Source organism: Chlorocebus sabaeus, chromosome 13 (genome assembly GCF_047675955.1).
Source record: "Chlorocebus sabaeus isolate Y175 chromosome 13, mChlSab1.0.hap1, whole genome shotgun sequence".
NCBI lineage: Eukaryota > Metazoa > Chordata > Mammalia > Primates > Cercopithecidae > Chlorocebus > Chlorocebus sabaeus.
Window position 1 is genome coordinate 18,330,581 of NC_132916.1, and position 24,700 is coordinate 18,355,280.

Genomic DNA, 24,700 nt, shown 5'->3' on the forward strand with positions numbered 1-24,700 from the left:
ATGCTTCTTCCCTTTTGGCAGTCTGAAGTTAAAAACAAAGCATTGAGATTGGAAGAACTGCATTCCAAAGTTAATGATCTGAAAGAATTAACTAAAAATCTAGAAACACCGCCAGACCTTCAGGTAAGCATTTTGTAATAACTGCTAGACTTTCATCCGTTTTGTAATAACTACCATATACTAGACTTTCTGTCTCTGTGTGTGTGTGTGTGTGTAGATATATATCATATATATATGATATACATATATATGTATCTCCTTTATATGTCCTCAATGTTATTGTCATCACCCTAATTCCAAGGAAACGTGGATCATATCAGACGTGGGGGTCAAAATATTAATATATGTTCACATTTCTTGGGCCAGTATTAATAGCATATTTCCAACTTGAATATTATAATAAGGGTAGTTCTTTTTTTCCTACTGAATTTCGGAAGCATTATCAGCCAAGTTGCCTCATGGACCATTTCATGTCTAGACAGGAACAGAACCACCTCTGTTTTTGGTGTGTTTGATGTTGGTTGGTTGGTTGGTTGTTTTTTGAGACAAGGTCTCACTCTGTTACCCAGACTGGAGTGCAGTGGTGCAATCTCAGCTCACTGCAACCTCTGCCTCCCAAGTTCAAGCAATCCTCCCACCTCAGCCTCCCTAGTATCTGAGACTACAGGCATGCGCCATCATGGAAGGCTAATATTTTAAACTTTTTATAGACAGGAGATTTCACCATGTTGCCGAGGCTGGTCTTGTACTCCTGAACTCGTGCAATCTGCCTGCCTTGGCCTCCCAAAGCACTGGGATTACAAGTGTGAGCCACCGCGCCCAGCCTAGAAACCCCTCTTATGAATGTTGCTATTCTTATTGATGTTTTCCTAATGCTGTTACTCAATAACTGAGTTTAGAGGGATCACCACTGTAAACCTCCCTTCTTGGCCCTTCAGATGGCACAAATCCACGGGAGCCATGAAGCAGGCCAGGGTAGATCAGCACTGGTCAGGACACCTGGGCTATTTCAGGGCCCAAGCCCTGGAAGCATCCAGTATGGTGGGTCTCTTTGGACTGCCAGCTCCACTGGCTCCAGGCTCAGGATTCTGCTGCATCCCTTTAGCTTCTGGATGTGTTACTGCTTTTGTCGATTTTCTCCACATTTCCTTTCTTCTTCTTGTGCCTTTGTCTTTGATTTGCTGCTTTGGGTCAAGCAATCAATCTAGCTGATCAGTCATGCTTTTGCTCTTACCTGAGACTCCTTGTTCATCAGTACCATTGGGGATGATATACATGCACAGGAATGCTAGAAGTTTCATGGGAAGTAAGAAGACACAAAGGAGGTGCTATTCATATCTAAAAAAGATAAAGAGTCCGTATGCAGGCCACCTGTGTTGGGGATATCAATGGTTAACAGTTGGACTTTTGCAGAGTTGAGGCAGGATCTTCAGAGAGAGTTATTGGTGTACTCTAGTCTTCTCTTTCTTCCTTTATCTCTCTCTCCTTTTCTCTCTCTCTCTCTGTCTCTCTCTCTCACACACACACTTGCGTGTGCACATAAACGCACCCCTCTGTATACTCAAGGAAGTGTGAGGGGTGGCTTACCTTACCTCAAGGCAGAAGGATTCCAGCAGTGCCACCTGGAGAATGGGATATTTGTCCCCTGTATTTGGCAGGCATGGGAGTCTGATTTCTATCCTCCCAAGAATCCTAAAAGTGACAGACAGGCTGGCTAACTGCTGCTATATTTACCAAAGGATAAATGACGGCTTGGGGAGACCTGCACCTCAAGTTTAGTTGGAGGTGAATGCTAGAGTGTGACCTCTGACCCAAATATGAACCAGGAAAGGAAAAGAAAGGAAGAGACCACCATGTGAAGATATTATAGATGGTCTAAGAAGGTTATCTGGGGGATAAGCAGACCTTAGCAATGAGAAGTTAAAGAAAGGCCTACAGGCTGAAGAATGAGAAAGTAGCCAAAGAACAGTGCACTGTCGCATTTGGGGAACTTCAGTGGGAAGTGCAAGCATGAAAAAGGTCAGAAAAACCCACAGACCAAGGCCTATGGGAGGAGGAATGAATGCTAAACCTTGTCTGACCTAGAGGGCACAGATGCCCATCCAGTGAGTCAGAAGCCCTCACCTGCCTCCTGCCAGTCCAAGCCTACAGGAGAAAGACGCCTTACACAGGGTGGCAGAATAGAAATAAAATGAAGGAAGAGAAAGATAGACATTTACTCCCTTCCACACTATGGGCCTCCTGCAGATCTGAAGTGGGGGTAAGAGTAAAAGCCTTCAATTTAAGTTAAGTTCAAAGTTTTCATTACCAAATAGGCCAGGATGTTTGAATTATGGAATTGAGACTGTTTTTCAATGTATAGTGACTATATGTCCTTTGACTAACTAGGAGGCCATAGAAGTCGACCCTTCTGAGCTATATCATCCAGAGAAAAGAGAAGAACTAGCCCCACTGAATATTTTAAAGCAACAGTGGAGACAAAAATAAAATTGTTTTATGATAAAATCCTACAGTGATGTTTGCCCCAGACAGTGTTACATCTGAGCAGACAACGGGTGTTTCCAGGGAGAATCAAGAGCAGATTTTTGGTCACCACCTGGGAATTTTCAGTAGGTCTAGCTCTGCTTTCAGAATGCCCTCTCACATCTTCCCTGGAACCTCAGTTAGAGCTGCCACTCTCCCATCCAGGGTTAACACAATCCTTCCTCTTTCTATTTGCCTGTCACTTCATATGTTTGGCAACTGTGTCCACTGATTTTCCTTCTTGTAAAGGCATATTAGCATTGGAGCTGGCTTCCATGATGAGACTTGTGTGCCTTTGAACAATTACATGAACAGAATTTCTACTGAATGAGTGGAGATCTTGATGAAATCTTGCTTGGTTATTTAGTTTATAGAAGCAGACTTAAGACAGAAACTGGAGCATGCCAAAGAAATAACTGAAGTAGCCAAAGGAACCCTGAAGGATTTCACTGCTCAAAGTACACAAGTGGAGAAGTTTATTAATGACATAACAACATGGCTCGCAAAAGTGGAAGAATCGTTGATGAACTGTGCCCAAACTGACACTTGCGAAGGATTGAAAAAAGTCAAGGTAGGTAATAAACTATCATTAAGTGCTTCCATTCGAATGGTGATAGTAGTTCTCCTGTTTTGTGGTGACTATAATAAAAAATATAACCTCTACTCTCAGTTACCCATATGAACACCAGACCAACTTATTTATGACATTGACCACAGCAAAGTAAGCAATGAAGAACAGAATGCAGGTGTTCAGAAATCAAAAATGAATACCTTGAAAATAGAAAGCATGTGTTGCTGTAGCACCTGCTCATAGTCTACACTTGTTTAAAGTTTTTTTTTTTTCTTTTTTATAAAAGGGTGGAGCCTGTGGAAGAACTCTTTGACTTCCACACATTTTCAGACTTGAGTATCCGATAGTTTTTCATCACTTAATTATATTCATTGGCCACTATGACTGCTTTCATCCAGAGAATGTATATTTTTTGAAAAAGAAGAAGTTGAAAAAATGTTACATTTCCATGTTTTCTATTTTTTTTTTTTTTTATTTTTTGAGATGGAGTCTCGCTCTGTCACCCAGGCTGGAGTGCAGTGGCACAATCTGGGCTCACTGCAACCTCCCCTCCGAGGTTCAAGTGATTCTCCTACCACAGCCTCCCCAGTAGCTGGGATTACAGGCACCCACCACCATGCCCAGCTAAGTTTTGTATTTTTAGTAGAGATGGGGTTTCATCATGTTGGCCAGGCTGGTCTTGAACTCCTGACCTCAAGTGATCCACCGACCTCAGCCTCCCACAGTTTTGGGATTATGGGTATGAGCCACCTCCTGGCCCATTTTCGTGTTTTCTATCCATATTAATAGATAACATTCCTAATCAGCTATATGTAAAAGACATGCATTGAGTTGACTTTTCAACAAATGCATTTGTTCTCTTTTAGCATATTTCCTTACTGTACTAGAAACTGAAGTTTTTGTTTTTGTTTTTGTTTTTTTTTAAATTAACTACTGGTGCTTTTGGTAAGCCTGTGACTCTGAAACAAAGTTCAAGTGTCTCACTGAAGAATGTGAACTGTGATGGTCTCTAACCAATTGATTAAACCCAAGATCATGGACTGGAATCTATAAGGACCTATTCAGTTTGCTTGAAATGCTAGATTACACCTCATCTCCTAACTACTTCCCAACAGCTGTTTGTTCCCAAGGAGAACTTGGCAAAATCCTGAAAGAATCAATACAGATCTAGTACAAGTACTCAAAAATTTGCACCAAAATATATACACCATGGAGTGGATTCAACAGTGTCAATTTCAGATTGTAAAAAAGTACCATAGTGAAGCAAATGGAGGGTTTCTCTCAAGTTATGAATATCCTTCATAATCTACTTTTATTCTGTAGGATATACAAAAAGAACTTCAAAGTCAACAAAGCAATATCAGCTCCACCCAAGAAAATCTCAATAGCTTGTGCCGCAAGTACCACTCAGCTGAGTTAGAGAGCCTGGGCTGTGCAATGACTGGTCTGATAAAGAAACATGAAGCCGTGAGCCAGTTGTGCTCCAAAACCCAGGCCAGCCTGCAGGAATCTCTGGAAAAACACTTCAGTGGTGAGTTCTGAGGGGCCTTAGCGTGAGAAGTTTGTTTCCAAGAAAGAATCCAAACCAAATGCTGCCTAGAAACTGCCAGCAAAAGTTTGAGGAAATTTTCCAGAAGGGTATCATTTCAAATTCATTTGTGCTTTGCGATTCAGGCAATAGAAGTGCTGTGCTGGAGGCTCTCACATTATGCAGAATTTTTTCTTTCTTTTTCCTCTTTTTCTTAAGAAAGCAAGAGGCCACTGACTTGATGATTCTGAATTTCATCTGCATTTTCTCTATATAGCTCATGTGTGTGGAAAATTACTTCCACTGCTCAAGTGGCCAGCGGCCACTGTCCAAACAACTATTGAAATTTTTTATGCTATGATGAAGTGACACAATAAACTTGGATGTTGGAAGAAGCCATGAAAGAGGGGCAGCAATAGGGGCCAGGAAATTGCCCGTCCTGTGTTCCTGCCTCTGCTTTCCACACAGCGGTGCCTGACATGGATCCATCATGACTCCCCAAAAGAGGAGGTGGTTCCTCCCTTTGCCATCAAAATGGCTTTAATGTCCCTGGAGCATTTCTCTCCTTGCACTTTTACATATTCAGGCAATTAATTATTTTTCTTGACCAAGAGAAAAAACACAACAGGATGTTAGACATTCTAGGAATATACATTTCTTTTTAGTCTTTCCTCTGAGATAACTTCTCAGTTCTACCATGAACATTCACGACTGTAGATCATACTGTATTACTTTATTATTTTCTTTCTGGAATATTTTGTAAGGCAAGAGGAAATGAGCTAAAGGTCAGAAATAATTCATTGTGGTAATGGTGGGAGCCCATTCAGTTTTGGATTGACTCCTGAATTTTTTTTTTTTTTTAATTTCAAAAGAGTCTATGCAGGAATTCCAAGAATGGTTTTTGGGAGCAAAGGCATCAGCAAAAGAATCATCAGATCGCACCGGTGACAGCAAAGTTCTAGAAGCAAAGCTCCATGACCTTCAGGTATAAAAGCTGACATCCTTTTTCTTCTTCCCCAAAATGTACTCAAGTGCCTGTAGGCAGACCTAAGTTATCTCATTTCCCAAATCTTATCTGAGCCAGTCTTCTCCTCGTCCCTAACAGAATTTGGCTGATTGAGTCAGAAGGAAATAGATAACATGATAAGTATGTTGAGAAATAAGTTGGGGCTACAGAATTTCCGGATCCCTTTCCTCTCTCTTTTTAGCCTATTGACAATTCTTTGGAGTTCATTCTAAACTAAACCTATTTTTAATTTTTATAACAATAAGAGTATAATAATTATATCTATGTTATATGACTATTGTGGAGGAGTTTTAAAAAGAAGAAGAAATGGTTTGTGTTTTTTAGTACCTTATTGTCTATATTTAGAGATAGGATATATTCAAACTAAAATAATAGATATTACAGGTTTTATAGGTTTTACTGACTGAAAATGTATGAGCTCAGGAAGGAGAAGGCTGTGGTGAAGCAGAGTTAAGAAATGATTTGCAGAAGAATAGGCTCAAGTTAGGTTTTGGCCAAGCTTGTCAAGTGGCTAATCTGAGTAAAGCACTATGTTAAGTATTATGAAAAGAAATCTTTTTTTTTTTTTTTTTCCGAGATGGATTCTCACTCTGTCACCCAGGCTGGAGTGCAATGACACGATTTCCGTTCACTGCAACCTCCTCCTTCTGAGTTCAAGTGATTCTCCTGCCTCAGTCTCCCAAGTAACTGGGATTACAGGTGTATGCCAGCATGCCCAGCTAATTTTTGTATTTTTAGTAGAGACGATGTTTCACCATGTAAGCCAGGCTGGTCTCAAACTCCTGACCTCAGGTGATCCACCCGCCTCGGTATCCCAAAGTGCTGATTACAGGCATGAGCCACCGTACTCGGCCAAAAGAAATCATTTTAAAAACTAATGAGAACCATGAGGATTTTGTGACTAATGGGGGATTAAAATAATGTTGATAATTCATTAGATTAGAAGTTATGATAGAAAGATTGTTATAGTAAAGGAAGCTGGTTTTGCAGGAGGTGTGGAGAATTCAAATGTAGAATTGTCTCCTTTTAAGCTTGAGATGTAACAAACTCCACAGAGAAATGTCTGAGTAACAGTTGAGATGCCACTCTAGAGCTCTGGGGAGAGGCAGGGCCAGCCCTGGACTCTGGAATTCTTTTACTTTGTTGAAGCCCTGCCCAAGCATAGATTTTCCAAGAAAGAGATGCAGACCAAGAAAAGAAAGGACCTGAAGATTTTGTATGCAGGGTGGATCAGGGGAGGGGCTGGAGGCAACTAACCAGGTAGAGGATCTCACATGAACCCTGGGAGATAGTGGAAACTAGACCATGTTGGTACAGTGAGAATGGGGAGAGACTGAGAACAAGACCTTGGTGAGAACGTCCTCGGTTCCAGCTCAACCTTATTTACACTGTGTCCTCAGTGGTTCCAGTGGCTGGCTGACACCATTCTCAATGAGGAGCCTTGGTTGTATCCAATTGTATGCATCATTTTCACTCCAGCCTTGTTAAGCTTTTTCCCTTTGGACTCTGTTTTTCTTCTCCTGCTCTATTATTTCAGCTCACAATTGTAATGCATAGTCCCATGCACCTATTACCTTTATTTCCCGAAACAGAACATTTTGGACTCAGTCAGTGATGGGCAGAGCAAACTCGATGCGGTGACTCAAGAAGGACAAACTTTGTACGCACATTTGTCTAAACAAATTCTCAGTAGCATTCAGGAACAAATTACAAAGGCCAATGAAGAGTTTCAAGCATTTCTGAAACAGTGCCTTAAAGATAAGCAGGCTCTTCAAGACTGTGCTTCAGAACTTGGAAGGTAGGTTACGTTAACAAACATAGATTTCATCATACACCAAGTGTGTTTTTAAAGGCTTAGAGAAAAGAGTCCTGTGAATAAACAAATAACGTCTGATACTGTGAGTTTAAATTATAATGAGCTTTGATCATAAACACAGGTTGATACTAGGGCAATAATCAATTTTTCAGACTCTGAAGTTGTGACTTGGCTTTTTTTAATATAGAGAAAACAAACTATATTTACTAGTGATTGAAAATTATATAAATGCATATAATTTTCGTTTATTTGGTTCACCAATGTATAAAGCTCTGACACCTCAATTTTTAAATTATACAAGGCTTTTCCTTGTATGCACTTCATTTGGGACAGAGTCATAGCAGAAAACAACCATTGAATTCTGTGGATCTAGAGACCAATAAGGAATATATGTCATTATGGTGAATACACAATTAGAAAGGGAGAAAAAGTCACTTACGACTAGGGTGAGAAAAGATGTCAGTAGAATCAAATTGCCTCTCTGATGCAGAATAATTTGCCTGACTCTCGTCCAGCTTTCTTGGAGAGCTTACATTGTTTCCAAAACTTAGAGCTCTTGAGCTATATTTGAAAATCCCTTAAGAAACAAAGACAGAGGTCACTTTCCCTTGTCTTCCCAGGGCTTCCATTGCCCTACTTATTCACTGGTTCCAACTCAAGGGTCTTTGTAGTAAGTCACGAAATTAAGTGCACATTGACATGGGAATGTAATCTTGTTGGCAGTTACCAGCTATGAAATCAATTCATATCCGTTGGCCCCAATTCAGGGGTCTTCGTAGTAAGACATAAAATTAAGTGCTCATTGACATGGGAATGTAATCTTGTTGGCGATTACCAGCTATGAAATCAATTCTGCTAGGTGAGATGATTCTTTTCCTGCTTGAATCTCGAAAGAAATTGTCATGACTGTCACTTTGTTATAAAAATAAGTGATAATTTGGGTGGGTTAGTTGTTAAGTTTTGTTCTGTTTTAGTAACTTGAACATTCATGAAGTCTTAATTGCCATTTAAAAGACATTGTGACCCCAGCTATTAAAACTAATTTATCATAACAAACATGTAAGAATTTCTCTAAGACATTTTCTTTTCCTTAGCTTTGAAGATCAGCACAGAAAACTGAACTTATGGATCCATGAAATGGAAGAAAGGTTCAATACAGAAAACTTGGGAGAGAGTAAACAGCACATTCCTGAGAAGAAAAATGAAGTTCATAAAGTTGAAATGTTTTTGGGAGAACTGCTGGCTGCGAGGTATGGTCCAGAAATGGAACAGGTCCTTTAACTCTTACCATGTTTTAGACTAGTTGGTTGGTTGTTTGGTTTGGTTTTGATTGGTTGGTTAGCTGGTTTGTTGATGGTGGTTTGTGCCTGTCCTTGAAAGTCTGGAATACAAAGGACCATGCTGCACTCTTTGCAGCAGTGCAATATTCTATTTAGAGTGCAGGATGGAAGTAAGAAGCTCATCTGCATTCCAGATCCAACTCCTGTTTGTTCAATGAATTGGGCAGGTCACTTATCTCCTGTCACTCTTAATTTTAGCCTTTAAATATTGTGTTAATAATACTATGCTTTCCTCTCTGGGGTTATTTTGAGGATCAGTTAACATAATGTGAAGCTCATATGAAGGAAAGAAAACCACAAATTCACACTGACTGTAAAGATAAAAAAATGAGTGGTGGTAGGGCGCGGTGGCTCATACCTGTAATCCCAGCACTTTGGGAGGCCAAGGTAGACAGATCACCTGAGGTCAGAAGTTCGAGACCAGGCTGGCCACATGGTGAAACTCTGTCTCTACTAAAAATACAAAAATTAACCAGGCGTGGTTGCGGGCACCTGTAATTCCAGCTACTCAGGAGGCTGAGGCAGGAGAATTGCTTGAATCCGGGAGGCAAAGATTGCAGTGAGCCAAGGTCGCGCCACTGCACTCCAGCAGTGGTGACAGAGTGAGACTCTATCACAAAACAAAACAAAACAAAAAGAAAAGAACAAAGAAAAAAAACGAGTACTGTATATGTCAATTTCCATATGTTATTCACACATTCCAGCTTCCAGTTTCTTTTCCCACCCACCCATCCTTTAATCTTAATAAACTGAAAGGTTTGGTCAAGTCTGACTTTCTTTGTGGTCCCTGTTCCCAACTACAGTATTTATCTCTTCCTTGCTTTCCACTGAGAAAATATTTCTGGCTCCTTTCCCAGGCAAAGTTCCCCGATCTGTGCTTTTGACCCTACCACACTGAGGGCTTTGCTCCCACATTTGTGCTCCACCTCTGGCATTTTCAGTTGCTTGCTCTCCTTTGGAAGATAGGGCACTTTCCACAGGGAAGTGCAGCTTGGCTTCAGCTCCTTGGGCTCCTTAACTGTCCTCTTAAAGAGCCAGTGCATTTATGTGAGAAGCAGAAGAGGATAGCACCCACTCTACTTTATCAAATAAGTCAGAAACAATCATATTATAAATCATTCTACTATAAAGACACATGCAAGTGTATGTTTATTGCAGCACTGTTCACAATAGCAAAGACTTGGAACCACCCCAAATGCCCATCAATGATAGACTGGATAAAGAAAATGTGGCACATATACACCATACAATACTATGCAGCCTTAAAAAAGGATGAGTTCATGTCCTTTGCAGGGACATGGATGAAGCTGGAAACCATCATTCTCAGCAAACTAACAGAGGAACAGAAAACCAAATACTGTGTGTTCTCACTCATAAGTAGGAGTTAAACAATGAGAACACATGGACACAGGGAGGGGAACATCACACACCGGGACCTGTTGGGTGGTGGGGGGCTAGGAGAGGGATAGCATTAGGAGAAATACCCTAATGTAGATGACAGGTTGAAGGGTGCAGTAAACCATCATGGCACTTGTATGCCTATGTAACAAACCTGCACATTCTGCACATGTATCCCAGAACTTAAAGCATAATAATAATAATAATAATAATAATAAAAAGAAATTCCAGAATTCAGGTCATAGTCATTCTCTGTTTCCACTGAGTCCTCTTTTTAGTCAAACATGCCTGGTGGTCCTTGTCTTGAAAAACAAACATACAAACCAATGCACAAAAGAACCCATGCTGATGGCTACTTGTTGGTGTGCTAGTTTGATGACTACTATAAATTGTCCCTGAAAGACATTGGAACATCTCGAAGAGACCTTACTATAGTGTAAGCTCTTCATTTACTCTATGCACCCCTATTTCCAGCTATGAGTTTCTCAAAATCCGGGACTTAAGATCTATATCACTTCTATTCATTATCTAGTATGGTGCCAGAAAAATACAAGATGTTCACTGAATTAACAGAGTAATAGCATCATTGCAGCCATATAACTTTCTGAAAACTACATTGCACTTAAATTTTGCTTTTTAAATGTTGACTCGTGTCTAGATACAATATAACACAGTCAGACCTACTTCCCTTCTTCCAGATGTTTTAAATGGCTTTCCATCTTCTCAGCTTTTATTTCTTCTCTACAGACTGCTCATTACCTTCCTCTGTATCTGCTTCTCCTGCCATCATTACACCAAAACTGCATTAGAGAAAGTGGCCCAAATATACTTCATCACCAAATTCAAGGTCTTTTATGTTCCTCATTGTTTTTCTAATAATCGCAACTTTTTTTGGCATTGATAAGCATGCAATCCTTCTTGCAGTTTCACTCTCTGATATTCCAAGACCAGATGGTAAGAGACCTTAGGTGTGCTTGTTTCTGGGTTCTTTCCCTCCAGCCTGGCCACTTCTGCAGACAATCCTAACACACTTTTCTGGTCACTCAGGTTCTCCACTGGGCCACCTGACTTCTGTCACTGGCTTGCTGCTTGCTCCTCCCAGTCTTCTAGATTTCTTTTCACCATAATATTTCACTACTTGAAATATTTTAAGGAAATACCCTGTATAAAAGTACCTCAGTTTAAGACTTGTTGAATTTTTATGATGCATTAGCAATTTATCTCATAATAAGAGGGGAACTCTGTTTTCCTGAATTATTATTTAACTCACATCGTTGCTTAAGCTACCTTCTTGTCTCACCAAACAGATAACAGGTATAATAAATGCCTTTTAGAGTAGGTGTTATTTTATTTTATTTTATTTTATTTTATTTTATTTTATTTTATTTTATAAGTTCCAGGGTACATGTGCAGGATGCGCAAGTTTGCTAAAGAGTAAGTGTCTTGTATAACTCTTTGCAGAACTCAGGGTGGCCCATAGGACATACTTGTATAGTAGCCACTCCAAAAAACTTTGAAACATTCAATTTTCACGAGATTTGCTCTGTGTTCTTTTTCTAATAGTCACAACAGTTTATGTTAAGACATCCCATGTTAGTCTCTGGTATCCTGGGCTTTTTCCTGGCAAATGTGCGGATAAGAATTCAGAACTCTGTAAAATGGGAGTAAAACCAACCGTGCCACATAGTGATTATGTTTTTCCCTTGATCTAATTAGCATGGCTCCAAATTAAGGTGAGCTCAATACCCAAGATATAACAAGAAAACTTGTAAGCACTCCTACAACGACTTTTTGAAAGAACATTTTTTTTCCACTTAGTCGCTGCACAATATTGTGTTGGGTCTTGGGAACATAAGATAAATATAATGGCCCTGGCGTTTAGAAAGTGAAAGCCTTTTGGATTGAGATAGTTGGTATACATGGCAATAGAGCAAGACAAGGAGCAGAGGGCACAAGGAGGTCCCACACTCTCCGCCCACCCTAAGTTGGTATGGATGCTCCTGGGGATGTGATGCCTGCACCGAGCTTTGAACAGGCAACTAGGAATGCAACGGTGCTGAGCAGAAGGGTTTTCATAAAGGAGGAATCTCCGTGTAGATACAAGACAGCAGCGGTTTTGAGAATTTCAGGGAACTTTTTCATCATCGGACATTAAATAGGAATGGAGAGATGCTACAGAGAAGCCTGGAGAGGCAGCTGAGCCCATTTTCTGAATTGAATTTCTGGAAATACGGTAAGTAATACGGTAGGCTCCACCACTGCTATTTGGATGCAGGCACAGCACAGACTGAATGGTATCCCCGAGTGGGTACTGACAACATTAAGAGAGAACATAAGAGAATGAAATAGCCAGGTCAGTTCCCAGCGTCTTTATTTAAAAGGCATGTCAACTATGAGCCTGTGTCTGGTTACTGCTCCAATATCAACAATCGTTTGTCGCTCCCCTGCCCTCCAGAATGTCAGAATTAATTTTCTTTTCTTTTCTTTTCTTTTTTCTTTTTTTTTTTTTGTCTTTTTTTCAGAGAGTCTCTTGATAAGCTTTCCCAGAGAGGGCAGCTTCTGAGTGAAGAAGGCCACGGTGCTGGGCAGGAGGGCCGCCTGTGTTCCCAGCTCCTCACAAGCCACCAGAACCTACTTAGAATGACCAAAGAGAAACTGCGGAGCTGCCAGGTTGCCCTTCAGGAGCACGAAGCCCTGGAGGAAGCACTGCAGAGCATGTGGTCCTGGGTGAAGGCCATTCAGGACAGACTGGCCTGTGCAGAGAGCACTCTGGGGAGCAAAGACACCCTGGAGAAACGGCTGTCACAAATACAGGTACATGCAACACCAGCCAGACACTGACAACTGCTGAATGTTAATTGGATTAGATTCACAAGTGCTTGTGTTGTGTCCTACTTGTTCTGGAAGCCTCTAAATGAGGATTGTGCAGGCAAAATGGAGAAACTGGGCAAAAAGGATATGGAGGCATCATTTTTTCCCCTTTGTAAGGAAACATTGTTGTTTTAATAGCTTTAAAAAATTTTAAATTTGATTTAGTAAATATTCAGCAAGTGTTACTGAATATCTACTCTGCTCCAAGCACTCTGCAAGTTGCTGGGAATATAGAGATAAAAGTTAGGCCCCGTTTTCTAGGAGTTCACAGTCTAGGGGAAGACACCAATTCGTAAATTGTTACTTTCAATACAGTGCGTGTGTAGGGGCCATGACTGAAGCCATCAAGGGTATACTGAAAGCACAGAGGACATCACCAACCCAGACTATAGCCAATGAAGGTGACCCTGAAAGAGATAAATTAGCCAGGCAATTAATGTAGGGGACTGCTGGGTTTTAGACAAGTGTGTCTTCATTTTCAAAAGAATTTAGTGTGACTCTTTGAAACTGAAGTCAATAAAATTATACTTTCTAGGTTAGTGGCCCAAAGTTTTCTAAGAATTTATATTGGAATTAATCTTTGACTCCTAGACTCCTGGATACCAATTTTAAGTAAATATTATATTGCAATAAGGCCCAGAGTTTGCTGTTTTCATTTTGAGATAAGTATTCCTACCTCAATTCTTATGGAAAACTACCTTTTTTAAAATAGAAGTTTTTTACATGCCTCCTGATATGTATTCTTTCTTCCTTCCCAGGATATTCTCCTGATGAAAGGTGAAGGGGAAGTGAAGTTGAATATGGCCATCGGCAAAGGGGAACAGGCCTTGAGAAGTAGCAACAAAGAAGGTCAGAGGGTGATTCAGACTCAGCTGGAGACCCTTAAAGAAGTGTGGGCTGACATCATGGGCTCCTCCATCCACGCTCAAAGGTACAGAACCTACTTTTAGTGTTTATTTGTCTAAGTCCAGTGCAGTGACTTAGTAAAATGATGGAGCAGTGCTGAGGTCTCCTGGGGTGGAATTCCCAACCATGTTATTGTAGCTTGCTGTAGGCATGACTGTCTTTGTCTAAGTTGTGTTTTCCATAGGGCGATGACTGGTTTTTGCTTGTTAGCTTGCTTTGTTTCTGTGTTCTTGCTGCATTTATAAAATATTTAAATCTCCCCTATTATCTCTCATGGAATCTTACATGACATGGGCTAAGCAAAACATCTCCTCTCAAGCCATCAAAGCAAGAATATATGGTCCTTTCATAACTTGATACATTTTAGCTTAAGGAATATATGGAAAATTAAGCTATTGGCAGCTGTTGAGCTTAATTGTAAATCTATTCTTCAACTAAAAGTCATACCACCCCCATTTACATTATAGGAAATGGGTAGCGTGGTTTTGATTGTCACAGTGATGAGGGTCCCTGGCATTTAGTGACCGAGGCACAGAGAGCTCATATCCTACAAAGTGTGGAACATTCTCACACAACCAACAGTCAATCCATCTGGAATAGAGCCCAGCTGTAGAGCCTCTGTTGAAAATCACCTGTACCAGACACTGACAAGGAAGTAGGGAAGCCCTTGATTGTTATACCAGGTGGTGTTTTTGTTGTTGTTGTAATTATAAGTGAGAGGTTTCTACCTACCTCCCTCTTCTCAGAGTATCCATAAATAATCTGGCTCATTTGTTGGACAAATGACCATCAGTCAGAATTACAGTAAAAAAGAGCCGTATTCTGATGGTTAGACATCCTGTTAGATCATTGACAAACTGGGTGCCCAATGTGATCATAACAAAATAGATGAATAGAAGATTAAAGATCATACAGAGAAGGGAATAACAGACACTGGTGACTACTTGAGGGTGGAAGGTGGGAGGATGGAGAGGAGCAGCAAAAAATAACTGTCATGTACCAGGCTTAGTACATGGGCAATGAAATAATCTGTGCAGCAAACCCCCATGACACGAGTTTACCTGTATAGCAACTCTGCACAGGTACCCTTGAACCTACCATAACATTTACAAAGTCTTTAAAGAAGATTCAAGTTTATTACAAAGCAAAACAAAAATAACACTACAGTTATCCACGGCAATGTAAACAAAAATTCCTGGTTACAACTAGCAACTTGGAGGTTTTGTTTTGTCGTTGTTGTTGTTTTCATTTTTTCCTTTAATATGGAGCATAGGCAGTGACTGTCAAGATCAGCAGGACTTTACATCTTAGTAATAACTCACGATGGTCAGCAAAGAAAAAAAATCAGATGCTATGGTTGTCTTACTCTATATCATAGACTGCTGGAGCGTGAACTAAGCTTCCAGAGGCTTGGCTTAGGCCAGTGTCCTAAAAGTTCATAAGAATATGGGTAGATAGTTTCCAGATGTTAGAATAAGATGTTACATGCAGGAAGCAGACTCTGGTCCTTGACTCCATTATTTCAGCAAGAAATTAAATTTGACAGTGACATATTGAGCAATAGCAATGTTCAAATTATTCTGTTAAAATAATAAAATAAAACAGAAAGGTTTTTGCCCTCTAAAAGCGCAGACATTAGCCTAGGATGCATTTTGGAATACTCTGACTCAGACTATGTTACTAACCATTTTCAAAATGCACTGCGGGGCTGTAAAAGAATGCAGAGTCTTAGTGGCTCACACCTGTAATCCCAGCACTTTGGGAGGCTGAGGTAGGCAGATTGCTTAAGCCTAGGAGTTTGAAACTAGGTTGGGCAACAGGGCGAAAATATGTCTCTACAAAATATGCAAAGATTATACGAAGTCACAGTCAAAATTCAAAAAAAGAAAAAAAGAATACAAAAATTAGCCAGGCGTGGTGGCACGCACTTGTAGTCCCAGCTACTTGGGAGGCTGAGGTGGGAGGATCACCCGATCTGGGGAGACAGAGGTTGCAATGAGCTATATGATTGCACCTCAGCACTCCAGCCTTGGTGACAGAGTAAGACCCTGTCCAAAAAAAAAAAAAAAAAAAAAAAAAGAACCGGGAGGGGGTGCTTTTTAGAAAATTATTTGAGGAACAGGTAGGACTTTAAAGCCTGAATGATGAGGTTCCAGTGGATCAATGGATGCAAAGATGCAAAAGCAACAGTTTGAGCAAATGCTGGAAATTCATTTACCACAGAATGTTAATCTCAGGTTCATAGGCTTGTATGCAAGGGGGGCTGGGGAAATCACTGCAGATGAGTTTAGAATAGTTTGTAATGCTTAATAATGGAGGGATTTTTCCTAAATGCCAGTCTGGAGAGCCTTTGTTTGACTATCTAGAAAGCTATTATATTTGTGACTATTTTTCTTATAAATACTTGAGCATTCATTCACACATTCAACACAAAAGCACTGTATATTGTGTGTGTGTGTGTGTGTGTGTGTGTGTGTCCCTAAATGAAAATCAACCTAATGATGTATCATGTCTCATTTACACAGGAAGGATACCTTGAATTTTGAATTCCAATCAACAAATAATCACCATCTGATTTTAATAAGATTAACTATTAATAATTCCAAGAAAATTAAGAGCCGATCTATATGAAATAAAATTTCATTGATGTTCCCATACTGATTTTTAACAACATAACATATAAATGTGTCTTGTTCATTTAGGACAGTTAGCATTTGGAAGACAAATTCCAGATGCATGTATGACCACAACTTCTTATTTCATGTTTTAATATAGATTGACTTTGTTCAAAGGACCTGAGGTAAGGATCTTATGGGTCAGAGAAGTAGTGTTTTTCCCTGCACTCAAAAGCAACATGTTCATCACTTCCAGAAGCATTCAATAAAACAATTGGCATGGATATCATGACTTTGCGATTGGTTTTCAGTAGAGATGTCAAAATAATTCATTTTTGTTAATATGTGACATTAATTCTAGCACTTTAGAGTCTGTGATTGGCCAATGGAATGACTATCTAGAGAGGAAAAACCAGCTGGAGCAGTGGATGGAATCAGTGGATCAAAAAGTAGAACATCCCTTACAACCGCAGCCAGGTCTGAAAGAGAAGTTTGCCCTGCTTGACCACCTCCAGTCCATCCTGTCTGAGGCAGAGGATCACACGAGAGCCCTTCACCGTCTAACTGCAAAGTCCAGGGAGCTCTACGAGAAGACAGAGGATGAGTCTTTCAAGGACACAGCTCAAGAGGAGCTGAAAACACAGTTTAATGATATAATGACTGTTGCCAAGGTTAGTGCTTTATATTGAAAGTAGATGCTTTATAATACATTAATATAATATATTGATTTATGTTAATAATATAATGACTGTTGCCAAGGTCAGATAAAGAAGAAACTGTGGATTAAATTGTTGGAGAATTGGCTGCTCTAAAACTATTTATACATTCAGTAAATGGGTATGACATGAAGATCATTTCTTACTATGAATGCCTATTCATTTTTCTCTTTCTACAATCTTGGGATTATTCTTTATTCCTTATTTTTTTCTTTCTCCACTATTTTAGTTAATCTATCTACTTTGCACAAGTGTCACTGTTAAAGTTGTTTTTGTTTTGCTACACTTATATTTGTTATATTAAATGCAAGTCTATTTACCTTCAAGATTCAATCACATCCGAAATATTGTGTTCATCTCTCCTCTTAGTAAAAACGGTTTCTATTTTCCAAAGTATAAACTCCTTTATATAATATCAAAAATATATTTCCAATTCTCCATATGAATCTTTCATTTCCTTCATGATTATTCTTTGGCATATTTGTAAATATTATAGAAATTAAGGGAGAGAGTTGTTGTTTGCTGCTTTTTCTTTTCTTTGGTTTGCCTTGTTGGGAACTAACTCTTGTCTTCTTGATACTACAATTATTAACAGATGTGCATGTTTATCTTCATTTTCATCTTGGTAATGATTAAGAGCTATGACTCAAGTCAAAAAGACGTAAGTTTGAATTCTGGCTTTGACACTTTTGAATGTGTGACTTTGGCCGCTATTACATGTTACCTAACCTCTCTAAGCTTGAGCATCTTTTCCCATAAAATGATGATAATAATAGCATCTTCTTCCCAGGACTGTTATGAAGATTAAATGAGCAAATGCATGTAAAGTGCTGAACAGAATGCTGGACACCAAGCTGACAAAAAATTGCTTTAATAAGAATGGTTATGACAATAATTATTAAGAGGATTGTTAGTGAGGGATGTTAGCCAACATACAGTAAGCATATATTTCCATACTAAGGTAGAAAATAGTAAACTTACAGGAAAATAGTTGCTTTTCCAAAGCCTGGACATTTAGTTAAATTTGATAGTTTCTTTTTAAGATATTAAACTCAGAGAAAATTCAAGAACAAGAATGAAATTTTCTGAGATTTATTAAGAGACCTCTATCAGGCCTGTTGCCTTATCCGATTTCACGTTCTCAAAAGGACCACTGTTAAGGTAGTCTTTGCTTTGTTTACTAGGAAAAAATGAGGAAAGTGGAAGAGATTGTGAAAGACCATCTAATGTATTTAGATGCAGTCCACGAGTTCACAGATTGGCTCCATTCAGCAAAGGAAGAACTTCACCGGTGGTCAGATATGTCTGGAGATTCATCAGCCACGCAGAAAAAGTTGTCAAAAATTAAGGTCAGAAAATGAACAGATGCTATATCTACATTGCTTCATTACTTCTTGAGTACAACACCCTTTTGATAAAGATTTTGTGGATAAGATTCTGTTATTTAAAATGTTTCCTTCCTGTTTTCTATTTGATGCCTCCCTGATTCTAAACATAAACAAGAGTCATGAGAAGAATTCAAACGACTTTACACTTATGAACACAATGTAACATTGTCTTTACATTTCTGTATGCAAATGTGCTTATTGCTGTAACACAACTGGCTAGGAAATGGCTAATTTGGTGGGCTGACAAAACCAGATACTATTGTTTAGCACCATGGAAGAAAAGTTTATATAGTAACTTAGTTAAATGTATTCTAACAATAACCTCAGAATGTCATTCTGGATGTTTTATTCTGCTTTCCTAGAAGACATCCAACAACATAATAGAAGGGAGTACTTCAAAGGACCTTAAAATTATCATCTCGTTTACTCCACATAAGGACAATTTCTAAAACAGAAATTTACCTTTCTCGGGGAGTTGCAGACTCTGGTACATTTTAGTAAATTTCTAGTTGCTTAAATTGTAATCATTTTTCCCCATGGAAAATGGATTTTAACATTAAAATGAAGCAGGAATGAAATCCTCAGTGGTTTACTTTTAGAGAAAGAAATGTTGGGAATAAATAGTGTAATCGTGGTCAGGAATTTAAAACTCAGATTGTGTTTTGATTCCAGGATCAGAATCTAAAAGTCATAATTTTTTTTTTTTTTTTTTTTTTTTTTTTTTTTTTTGAGACGGAGTCTCGCTCTGTCGCCCGGGCTGGCGTGCAGTGGCACAACCTCTGCTCACTGCAAGCTCCGCCGCCTCCCGGGTTAAGGCCATTCTCCTGCCTCAGACTGCCTAGAAGCTGGGACTACAGGCGCCCGCCACCACGCCCGGCTAATTCTTTTGTATTTTCAATAGAGACGGGGTTTCACCGTGTTCGCCAGGATGGTCTCGATCTCCTGACCTCGTGATCCGCCCGCCTCGGCCTCCCAAAGTGCTGGGATTACAGGCATGAGCCACCGCGCCTGGCCAAAAATCATAAAATTTATAGCTGATGGTTACAATTGTAACTACACTTTGCAGATCTACATTTTTTTTTTTTTGAAATGGAGCCTTGCTCTGTGGCCTAGGCTGGAGTGCAGTGGTGCAATCTCGGCTCACTGCAACCTCCGCCTCCTGGGTTCAAGCGATTCTCCCTGCTTCAGCCTCCTGAGTAGCTACAATTACAGGTGCCCACCACCATGTACTGCTAACTTTTGTATTTTTTTTAGTAGACATGGGGTTTCACCATGTTGGACAGGCTGGTCTCAGACTCCCTCAGGTGATCCGCTTGCCTTGGCCTCCCAAAGTGCTGGAATTACAGGCATGAACCACGGTGCCCGGTGCCTGAAGATCTACTTCTAAGTGCTTTAAAAGTATTATCTTATTTAAATCTTGTAACTTTTTATGTTTTAACTGAACTAATAACATAAAACCACTTTTTAAGTCCTTTTTTTCTGTTTGATTCTTTAAAATTCTTCTTTGATGCATTTCTTAGTAATATTCTAATTTATTCATCCATCCTTCCATCTATCCATGTAACCATCTATCCATTTATTCAGCCAGGACCGTGCATTCCCTAAGGAACTTGCAGTCTAGTGAGGAACAGTGATCCACAAACTCGTCTTTATAAAGTAATACAAAAAATGTAATGAGAGCTTACTGTACTATTAGAGTTCAGGCTCTGGAATCAGAGAAACCCAATTCTACATCCTTCTTCTATTGGCCTTCTAGCTGTGTCTTTCAGCAAGTTACCTGATATCCTCAAGCCTCCGCCTCTCAATTGTTTAAAAAATACATACATAAAAATAGTACCTGTCTGATAAAGTTGTTTTGGCAACCAAATTAGATCACGCACGTAAAACCTGTAGCATCATGCCTGGCACGTAGAACACACCCAGGAAGAAAATCCAGTGGATTTGGTAAATGAGTGATTAATTGGCTGTAACATGACAAGGTGGGAAGAGTCAAGCGTGATGGTCAAGTCTTTACCTAGAATCCGCAGGACTATTACCACCTGAGGAAAATAATTGCATGCAGAGGAGGCCAGTGATAGAGGCGAAGATGTGAGGAGTTGCTTATTGATGATCAGATCCAATTTGAACTGCGAGGTAGTAGTAATGTCTTGGGGGCAGTTGCATATTCAAGCCTGAATTTCAGGTTAGGAAGATGGATTGAAGGCACAGAGGTGAAAGTGAATCGCATCTAATTTGTTGTTAAAGCCACTAAAATGGATAAAACCAAGACCTATGTATACAGCAAATAGAACATTGGGCACAGGACCAAAAGTTAGGTACTACCAATACTTAAGGAGCCTTAGGAGAAAATGATTTGAAAGGTAGAGAGAAAAAGGAGGGGAGAAATCAGAAGAGGAAGAGTAGGAGGGTGTGATGCCACTGAGGCTCTGAGTAGAGAAGGTGGTCACCATCACAGGCACAGCAGGAGGCTGCCATTAGGAGGAAGACCGAAGAATCTCAACTAGGTTTGACAGTGAGGCTATTGGGCAACCAGTCTGAGAAACATTTGCACAGCAAGCAAGGGAAGGTGAGAAACCAGGTTACATGGATTTAGGAGTATATGGCAGCTGAGGAAGAGGAGATAGCAGAAATGGACTAAGGTTTCGAAAAGTTAATAAGAGAAAGTAAGATAATTCTTTTACAAAGGCTGCTTCCTGAGTTGACAAATATTCTTATTTGGAAAAGCCTTTATAAAGTGCTTCCATAAAGACAGGGAATATAGGAGAAGGAATTGACGGAAAGAAATTGGGATGGAGAAAGTGAAGACTCTCAGAAACTGCCTCTCAGAAGTTCAGGTCCAGCCTGAATGTAGGTTAGTGTGTGGGTGATTTTAAAAACCTTGGAGGAAATACATAAAGCACCTCCCCTGTCCTTCAACACCATACCTATCACATCCACAGGAATAATCACTGAGAAAAGGCAACTCTGAAGCAAACGGTGTGTGGGTATGAGGGCGTGAATGCACATATGTGTGTATGTGCATATCATACATTTAAAAACGTAAATACAAGATAAGAAAATATATGCAAAAGCCATTTCAAAACTCTTGACAATGATGATGTCCTGATTCAAATTCTGAATGACTAGATTTCTCATCGCAAATATTGAAGTGTTCCGTTTTCATGCTAAGGAAAATTGGGATAACGCCTAAGAGAATATTTTGGGAAACTTCAAATTGGAAATTGGTCACAAAGGCAAAATAGTTACAAGTATTAAGGTCTATTAGTTAGACATAGCACTGGTTAAAAAGTTATATATTTTTTTATTCATCAAATAACTACTATACACTCTAATAAAGAGGGATGGTTTTTAGAATCCTGCTGCTGAGAAAAGGTTGAATATGCATATCACGCTGTGTGTAAGGATTTTCACGTCATTGTAATTTAGACAACTGCACAACTGAATACTGAATACTTTCAAATGATCTATATTAAAATATGGCTCTATTGTATATAATTGTGAACAGATATATTTATTTCAGGTTAATTTAATGAGACTCAAACTATATTATATAGACTAGTTAAGACGTACTTTATGCTTGACATAATTTATTAAGCATGCTTCCTACTTAACATTCCAATGCTTTTTTACTTGCTAATTGGTCACTGATTTTCTTCTTGAACATTTATGTACCTAATTATCTTTTATTTCTATTTAATCAGGTAGTAAAGTCATAATTTTGTAATAATATTAAAATCCTGCCTTTAGCAATAGATATGTCAATATATAAACATCGGATGATTATTTCACCAAGAAAAGTGGTAGTAAGAGGATCTATTCTCAGAGAGAAATGCCACAATTATATCAATTTAACAATGCGATTTAATTTTATCTTGTCCTTTAGAGTATTTGTGTGCTTTAAGACCAAGCTAAATTGTTAACTTGGCTATAGCTAAACCATTAAATTTCTAATGACTTTTTTAAGGCTAAAAAAAATACTAATAAACGAACTCATTCTAGAGGTTACTTTAAACTTTTGAGTAAGTCAATCTATGAATGAATTATTCATTTTATATGCTACAAAAATGATTACTTAGTATTGAAGTATTTGGAATTGAGTCGGGCTCCTTCTTTTGCTGCAATGGGTCTGCTTGATTCCTAGTAGAATGGAAGTGTGATTTAAGCCACCACCCTGTGGAAGAAGATGAATTGAGGATAGAGACCATGAGCAGAACACAGTTCTGCCACAATCTTTATTAATTCAGCATCCACTTTGAGGGAAATATGGGTTGGATCATTTACAAGAGCAATCCACCACAGGCAAACACTTGAGTCACTATCTAAACATTTTCACGTATGCAAATAATGCCTGATTTCAGGGTGTCTCCTTAGTCTGTTTCAAGATATTGAGGATTCTCGGGATTTTTTTTTTTTTTTGCCGTAAGCCTTAGGTGTTCATGATGACAACTCCCGCTGTTATAATTTAAGAGCGGGCAGATGAATTGATTCTGGGTGCTTGTGGCACGCTTCTTAAAACTTCCTAGCAGGACAGGGTCCCCCTGTGTACACTGTTGAAAACTTGCAGTCCAAGTGACTCACAGGCTCTTTGGTTACCATGGTGATATTCCATTACAGGAGCTGATAGATTCCAGAGAGATTGGGGCAAGCCGCCTCAGCAGAGTGGAGTCGCTGGCTCCTGAAGTGAAACAGAACACAACTGCCAGTGGGTGTGAGCTCATGCACACGGAGATGCAGGCCCTGCGTGCCGACTGGAAGCAGTGGGAAGACAGTGTATTCCAAACGCAGAGCTGTTTGGAGAACCTGGTCAGCCAGATGGCCCTTTCGGAGCAGGAATTCTCAGGCCAAGCGGCTCAACTGGAGCAGGCCCTGCAAGAGTTCAGTGCCCTTCTGAAAACCTGGGCTCAGCAGTTAACCCTCCTGGAAGGCAAGAACACGGATGAGGAGATAGTGGATTGCTGGCACAAAGGACAAGTAAGTTCGCTTCCTGTTTTCTATGGGTGGTTATGCTTAAAAAAATGTTTTGACTTTCATCATTCCTAAAAAAAAAAAAAAAAAAAAAAACTTGCTAACGAAAAACGCGCACCATGCACACTTGGAAGAAGTATTTATCTTGTTAAATAAGCAAAGTCTGATTTGTTTCCTTTTCTCACATATCAAACTTTTGTAAAAATAAAGATTTGGGTTATTATTTGTGGTAGGAAACATTCGTTGTTAGTGGAGACATTTTACTTTCATTCCTATGGTGTAACAGTTAGTAATACTGTATTCAGCCATTCAGTCTGAAAAATGGCCTGTGGGCAGGGGCATAAATAGACAGAGAGTCATAGCTGTTTTCTTGCCAGTTAACTATTTCATACAACTAAATGATTGAATTTATAGTCTTAAAGGACTCATTTGGTAATCTCCTAAAACACAACGAATAGTTTTTGCTCCGATTAGCTCTCCTCTGTGTGATTTTGACATCTGTTCTTGAATTAGCCCGTTAACAGAACTCTACGTCACACTCCCTGGTCACCTTCCCGGGACTTTTTTTTTTTTTTTTTTTTTAAGAGCTAATGGCAGCTTCTTTAGAGTGTGAGAAAGGGAAGCCTACGAGGGAGACTGAAGAATGAGCAAAAGCTTAACCTCCTCATCTTTTCTTTCACTGTTAAACAGTATCTTTGAAAGCCTTTTCAATACTTCCAGTTTTATAATGCCCTGATTCATGGATGTCCTTAAAAGGAAGTTTAGTAAACTTCTCTGCTCCTATTTATATTACAATCATTTCAAAATAGCTCCTGCCAGTAAGAAAGTCATGTAGTATTTCCAGCAGTGTCTGGTTTTAAATCAAGTATTTGAAACAAATGCAGCATGCTGTAAAATAAAGCCTTCTACCTCTTTATTCTACTTTATTTACAATGTTTCTAGGTTTGGGGGTTTGCTTTTGTTATTCTGTTGCATTTCCCGTCTTTTGGATTTATGTGCCAGAATAAACCATAGAAATCAGTTCTGTCACACAGGG

At 39.4% G+C, this 24,700-nt stretch overlaps 1 protein-coding gene across 16 annotated transcripts in view; it reads left to right on the plus strand.

Annotated features, from left to right (window-relative positions):
- The window catches only part of SYNE1 (spectrin repeat containing nuclear envelope protein 1), a 527,413-nt gene that overhangs the window by 239,627 nt on the left and 263,086 nt on the right, over window positions 1–24,700 (plus strand). For 15 of the 16 annotated variants that reach the window (XM_008007617.3, XM_073022337.1, XM_073022331.1 and 12 more), the window contains 11 exons: window positions 22–123; window positions 2,891–3,094; window positions 4,418–4,625; window positions 5,495–5,607; window positions 7,242–7,447; window positions 8,560–8,715; window positions 12,726–13,017; window positions 13,833–14,005; window positions 16,957–17,266; window positions 18,496–18,660; window positions 23,314–23,670. In XM_008007617.3, the coding sequence (XP_008005808.3) occupies window positions 22–123; window positions 2,891–3,094; window positions 4,418–4,625; window positions 5,495–5,607; window positions 7,242–7,447; window positions 8,560–8,715; window positions 12,726–13,017; window positions 13,833–14,005; window positions 16,957–17,266; window positions 18,496–18,660; window positions 23,314–23,670 (2,286 nt within the window). Of the gene's footprint in view, window positions 1–21; window positions 124–2,890; window positions 3,095–4,417; window positions 4,626–5,494; window positions 5,608–7,241; window positions 7,448–8,559; window positions 8,716–12,725; window positions 13,018–13,832; window positions 14,006–16,956; window positions 17,267–17,340; window positions 17,355–18,495; window positions 18,661–23,313; window positions 23,671–24,700 lie in introns of those variants that run through there. The other variant, XM_073022338.1, reaches the window with a different exon arrangement.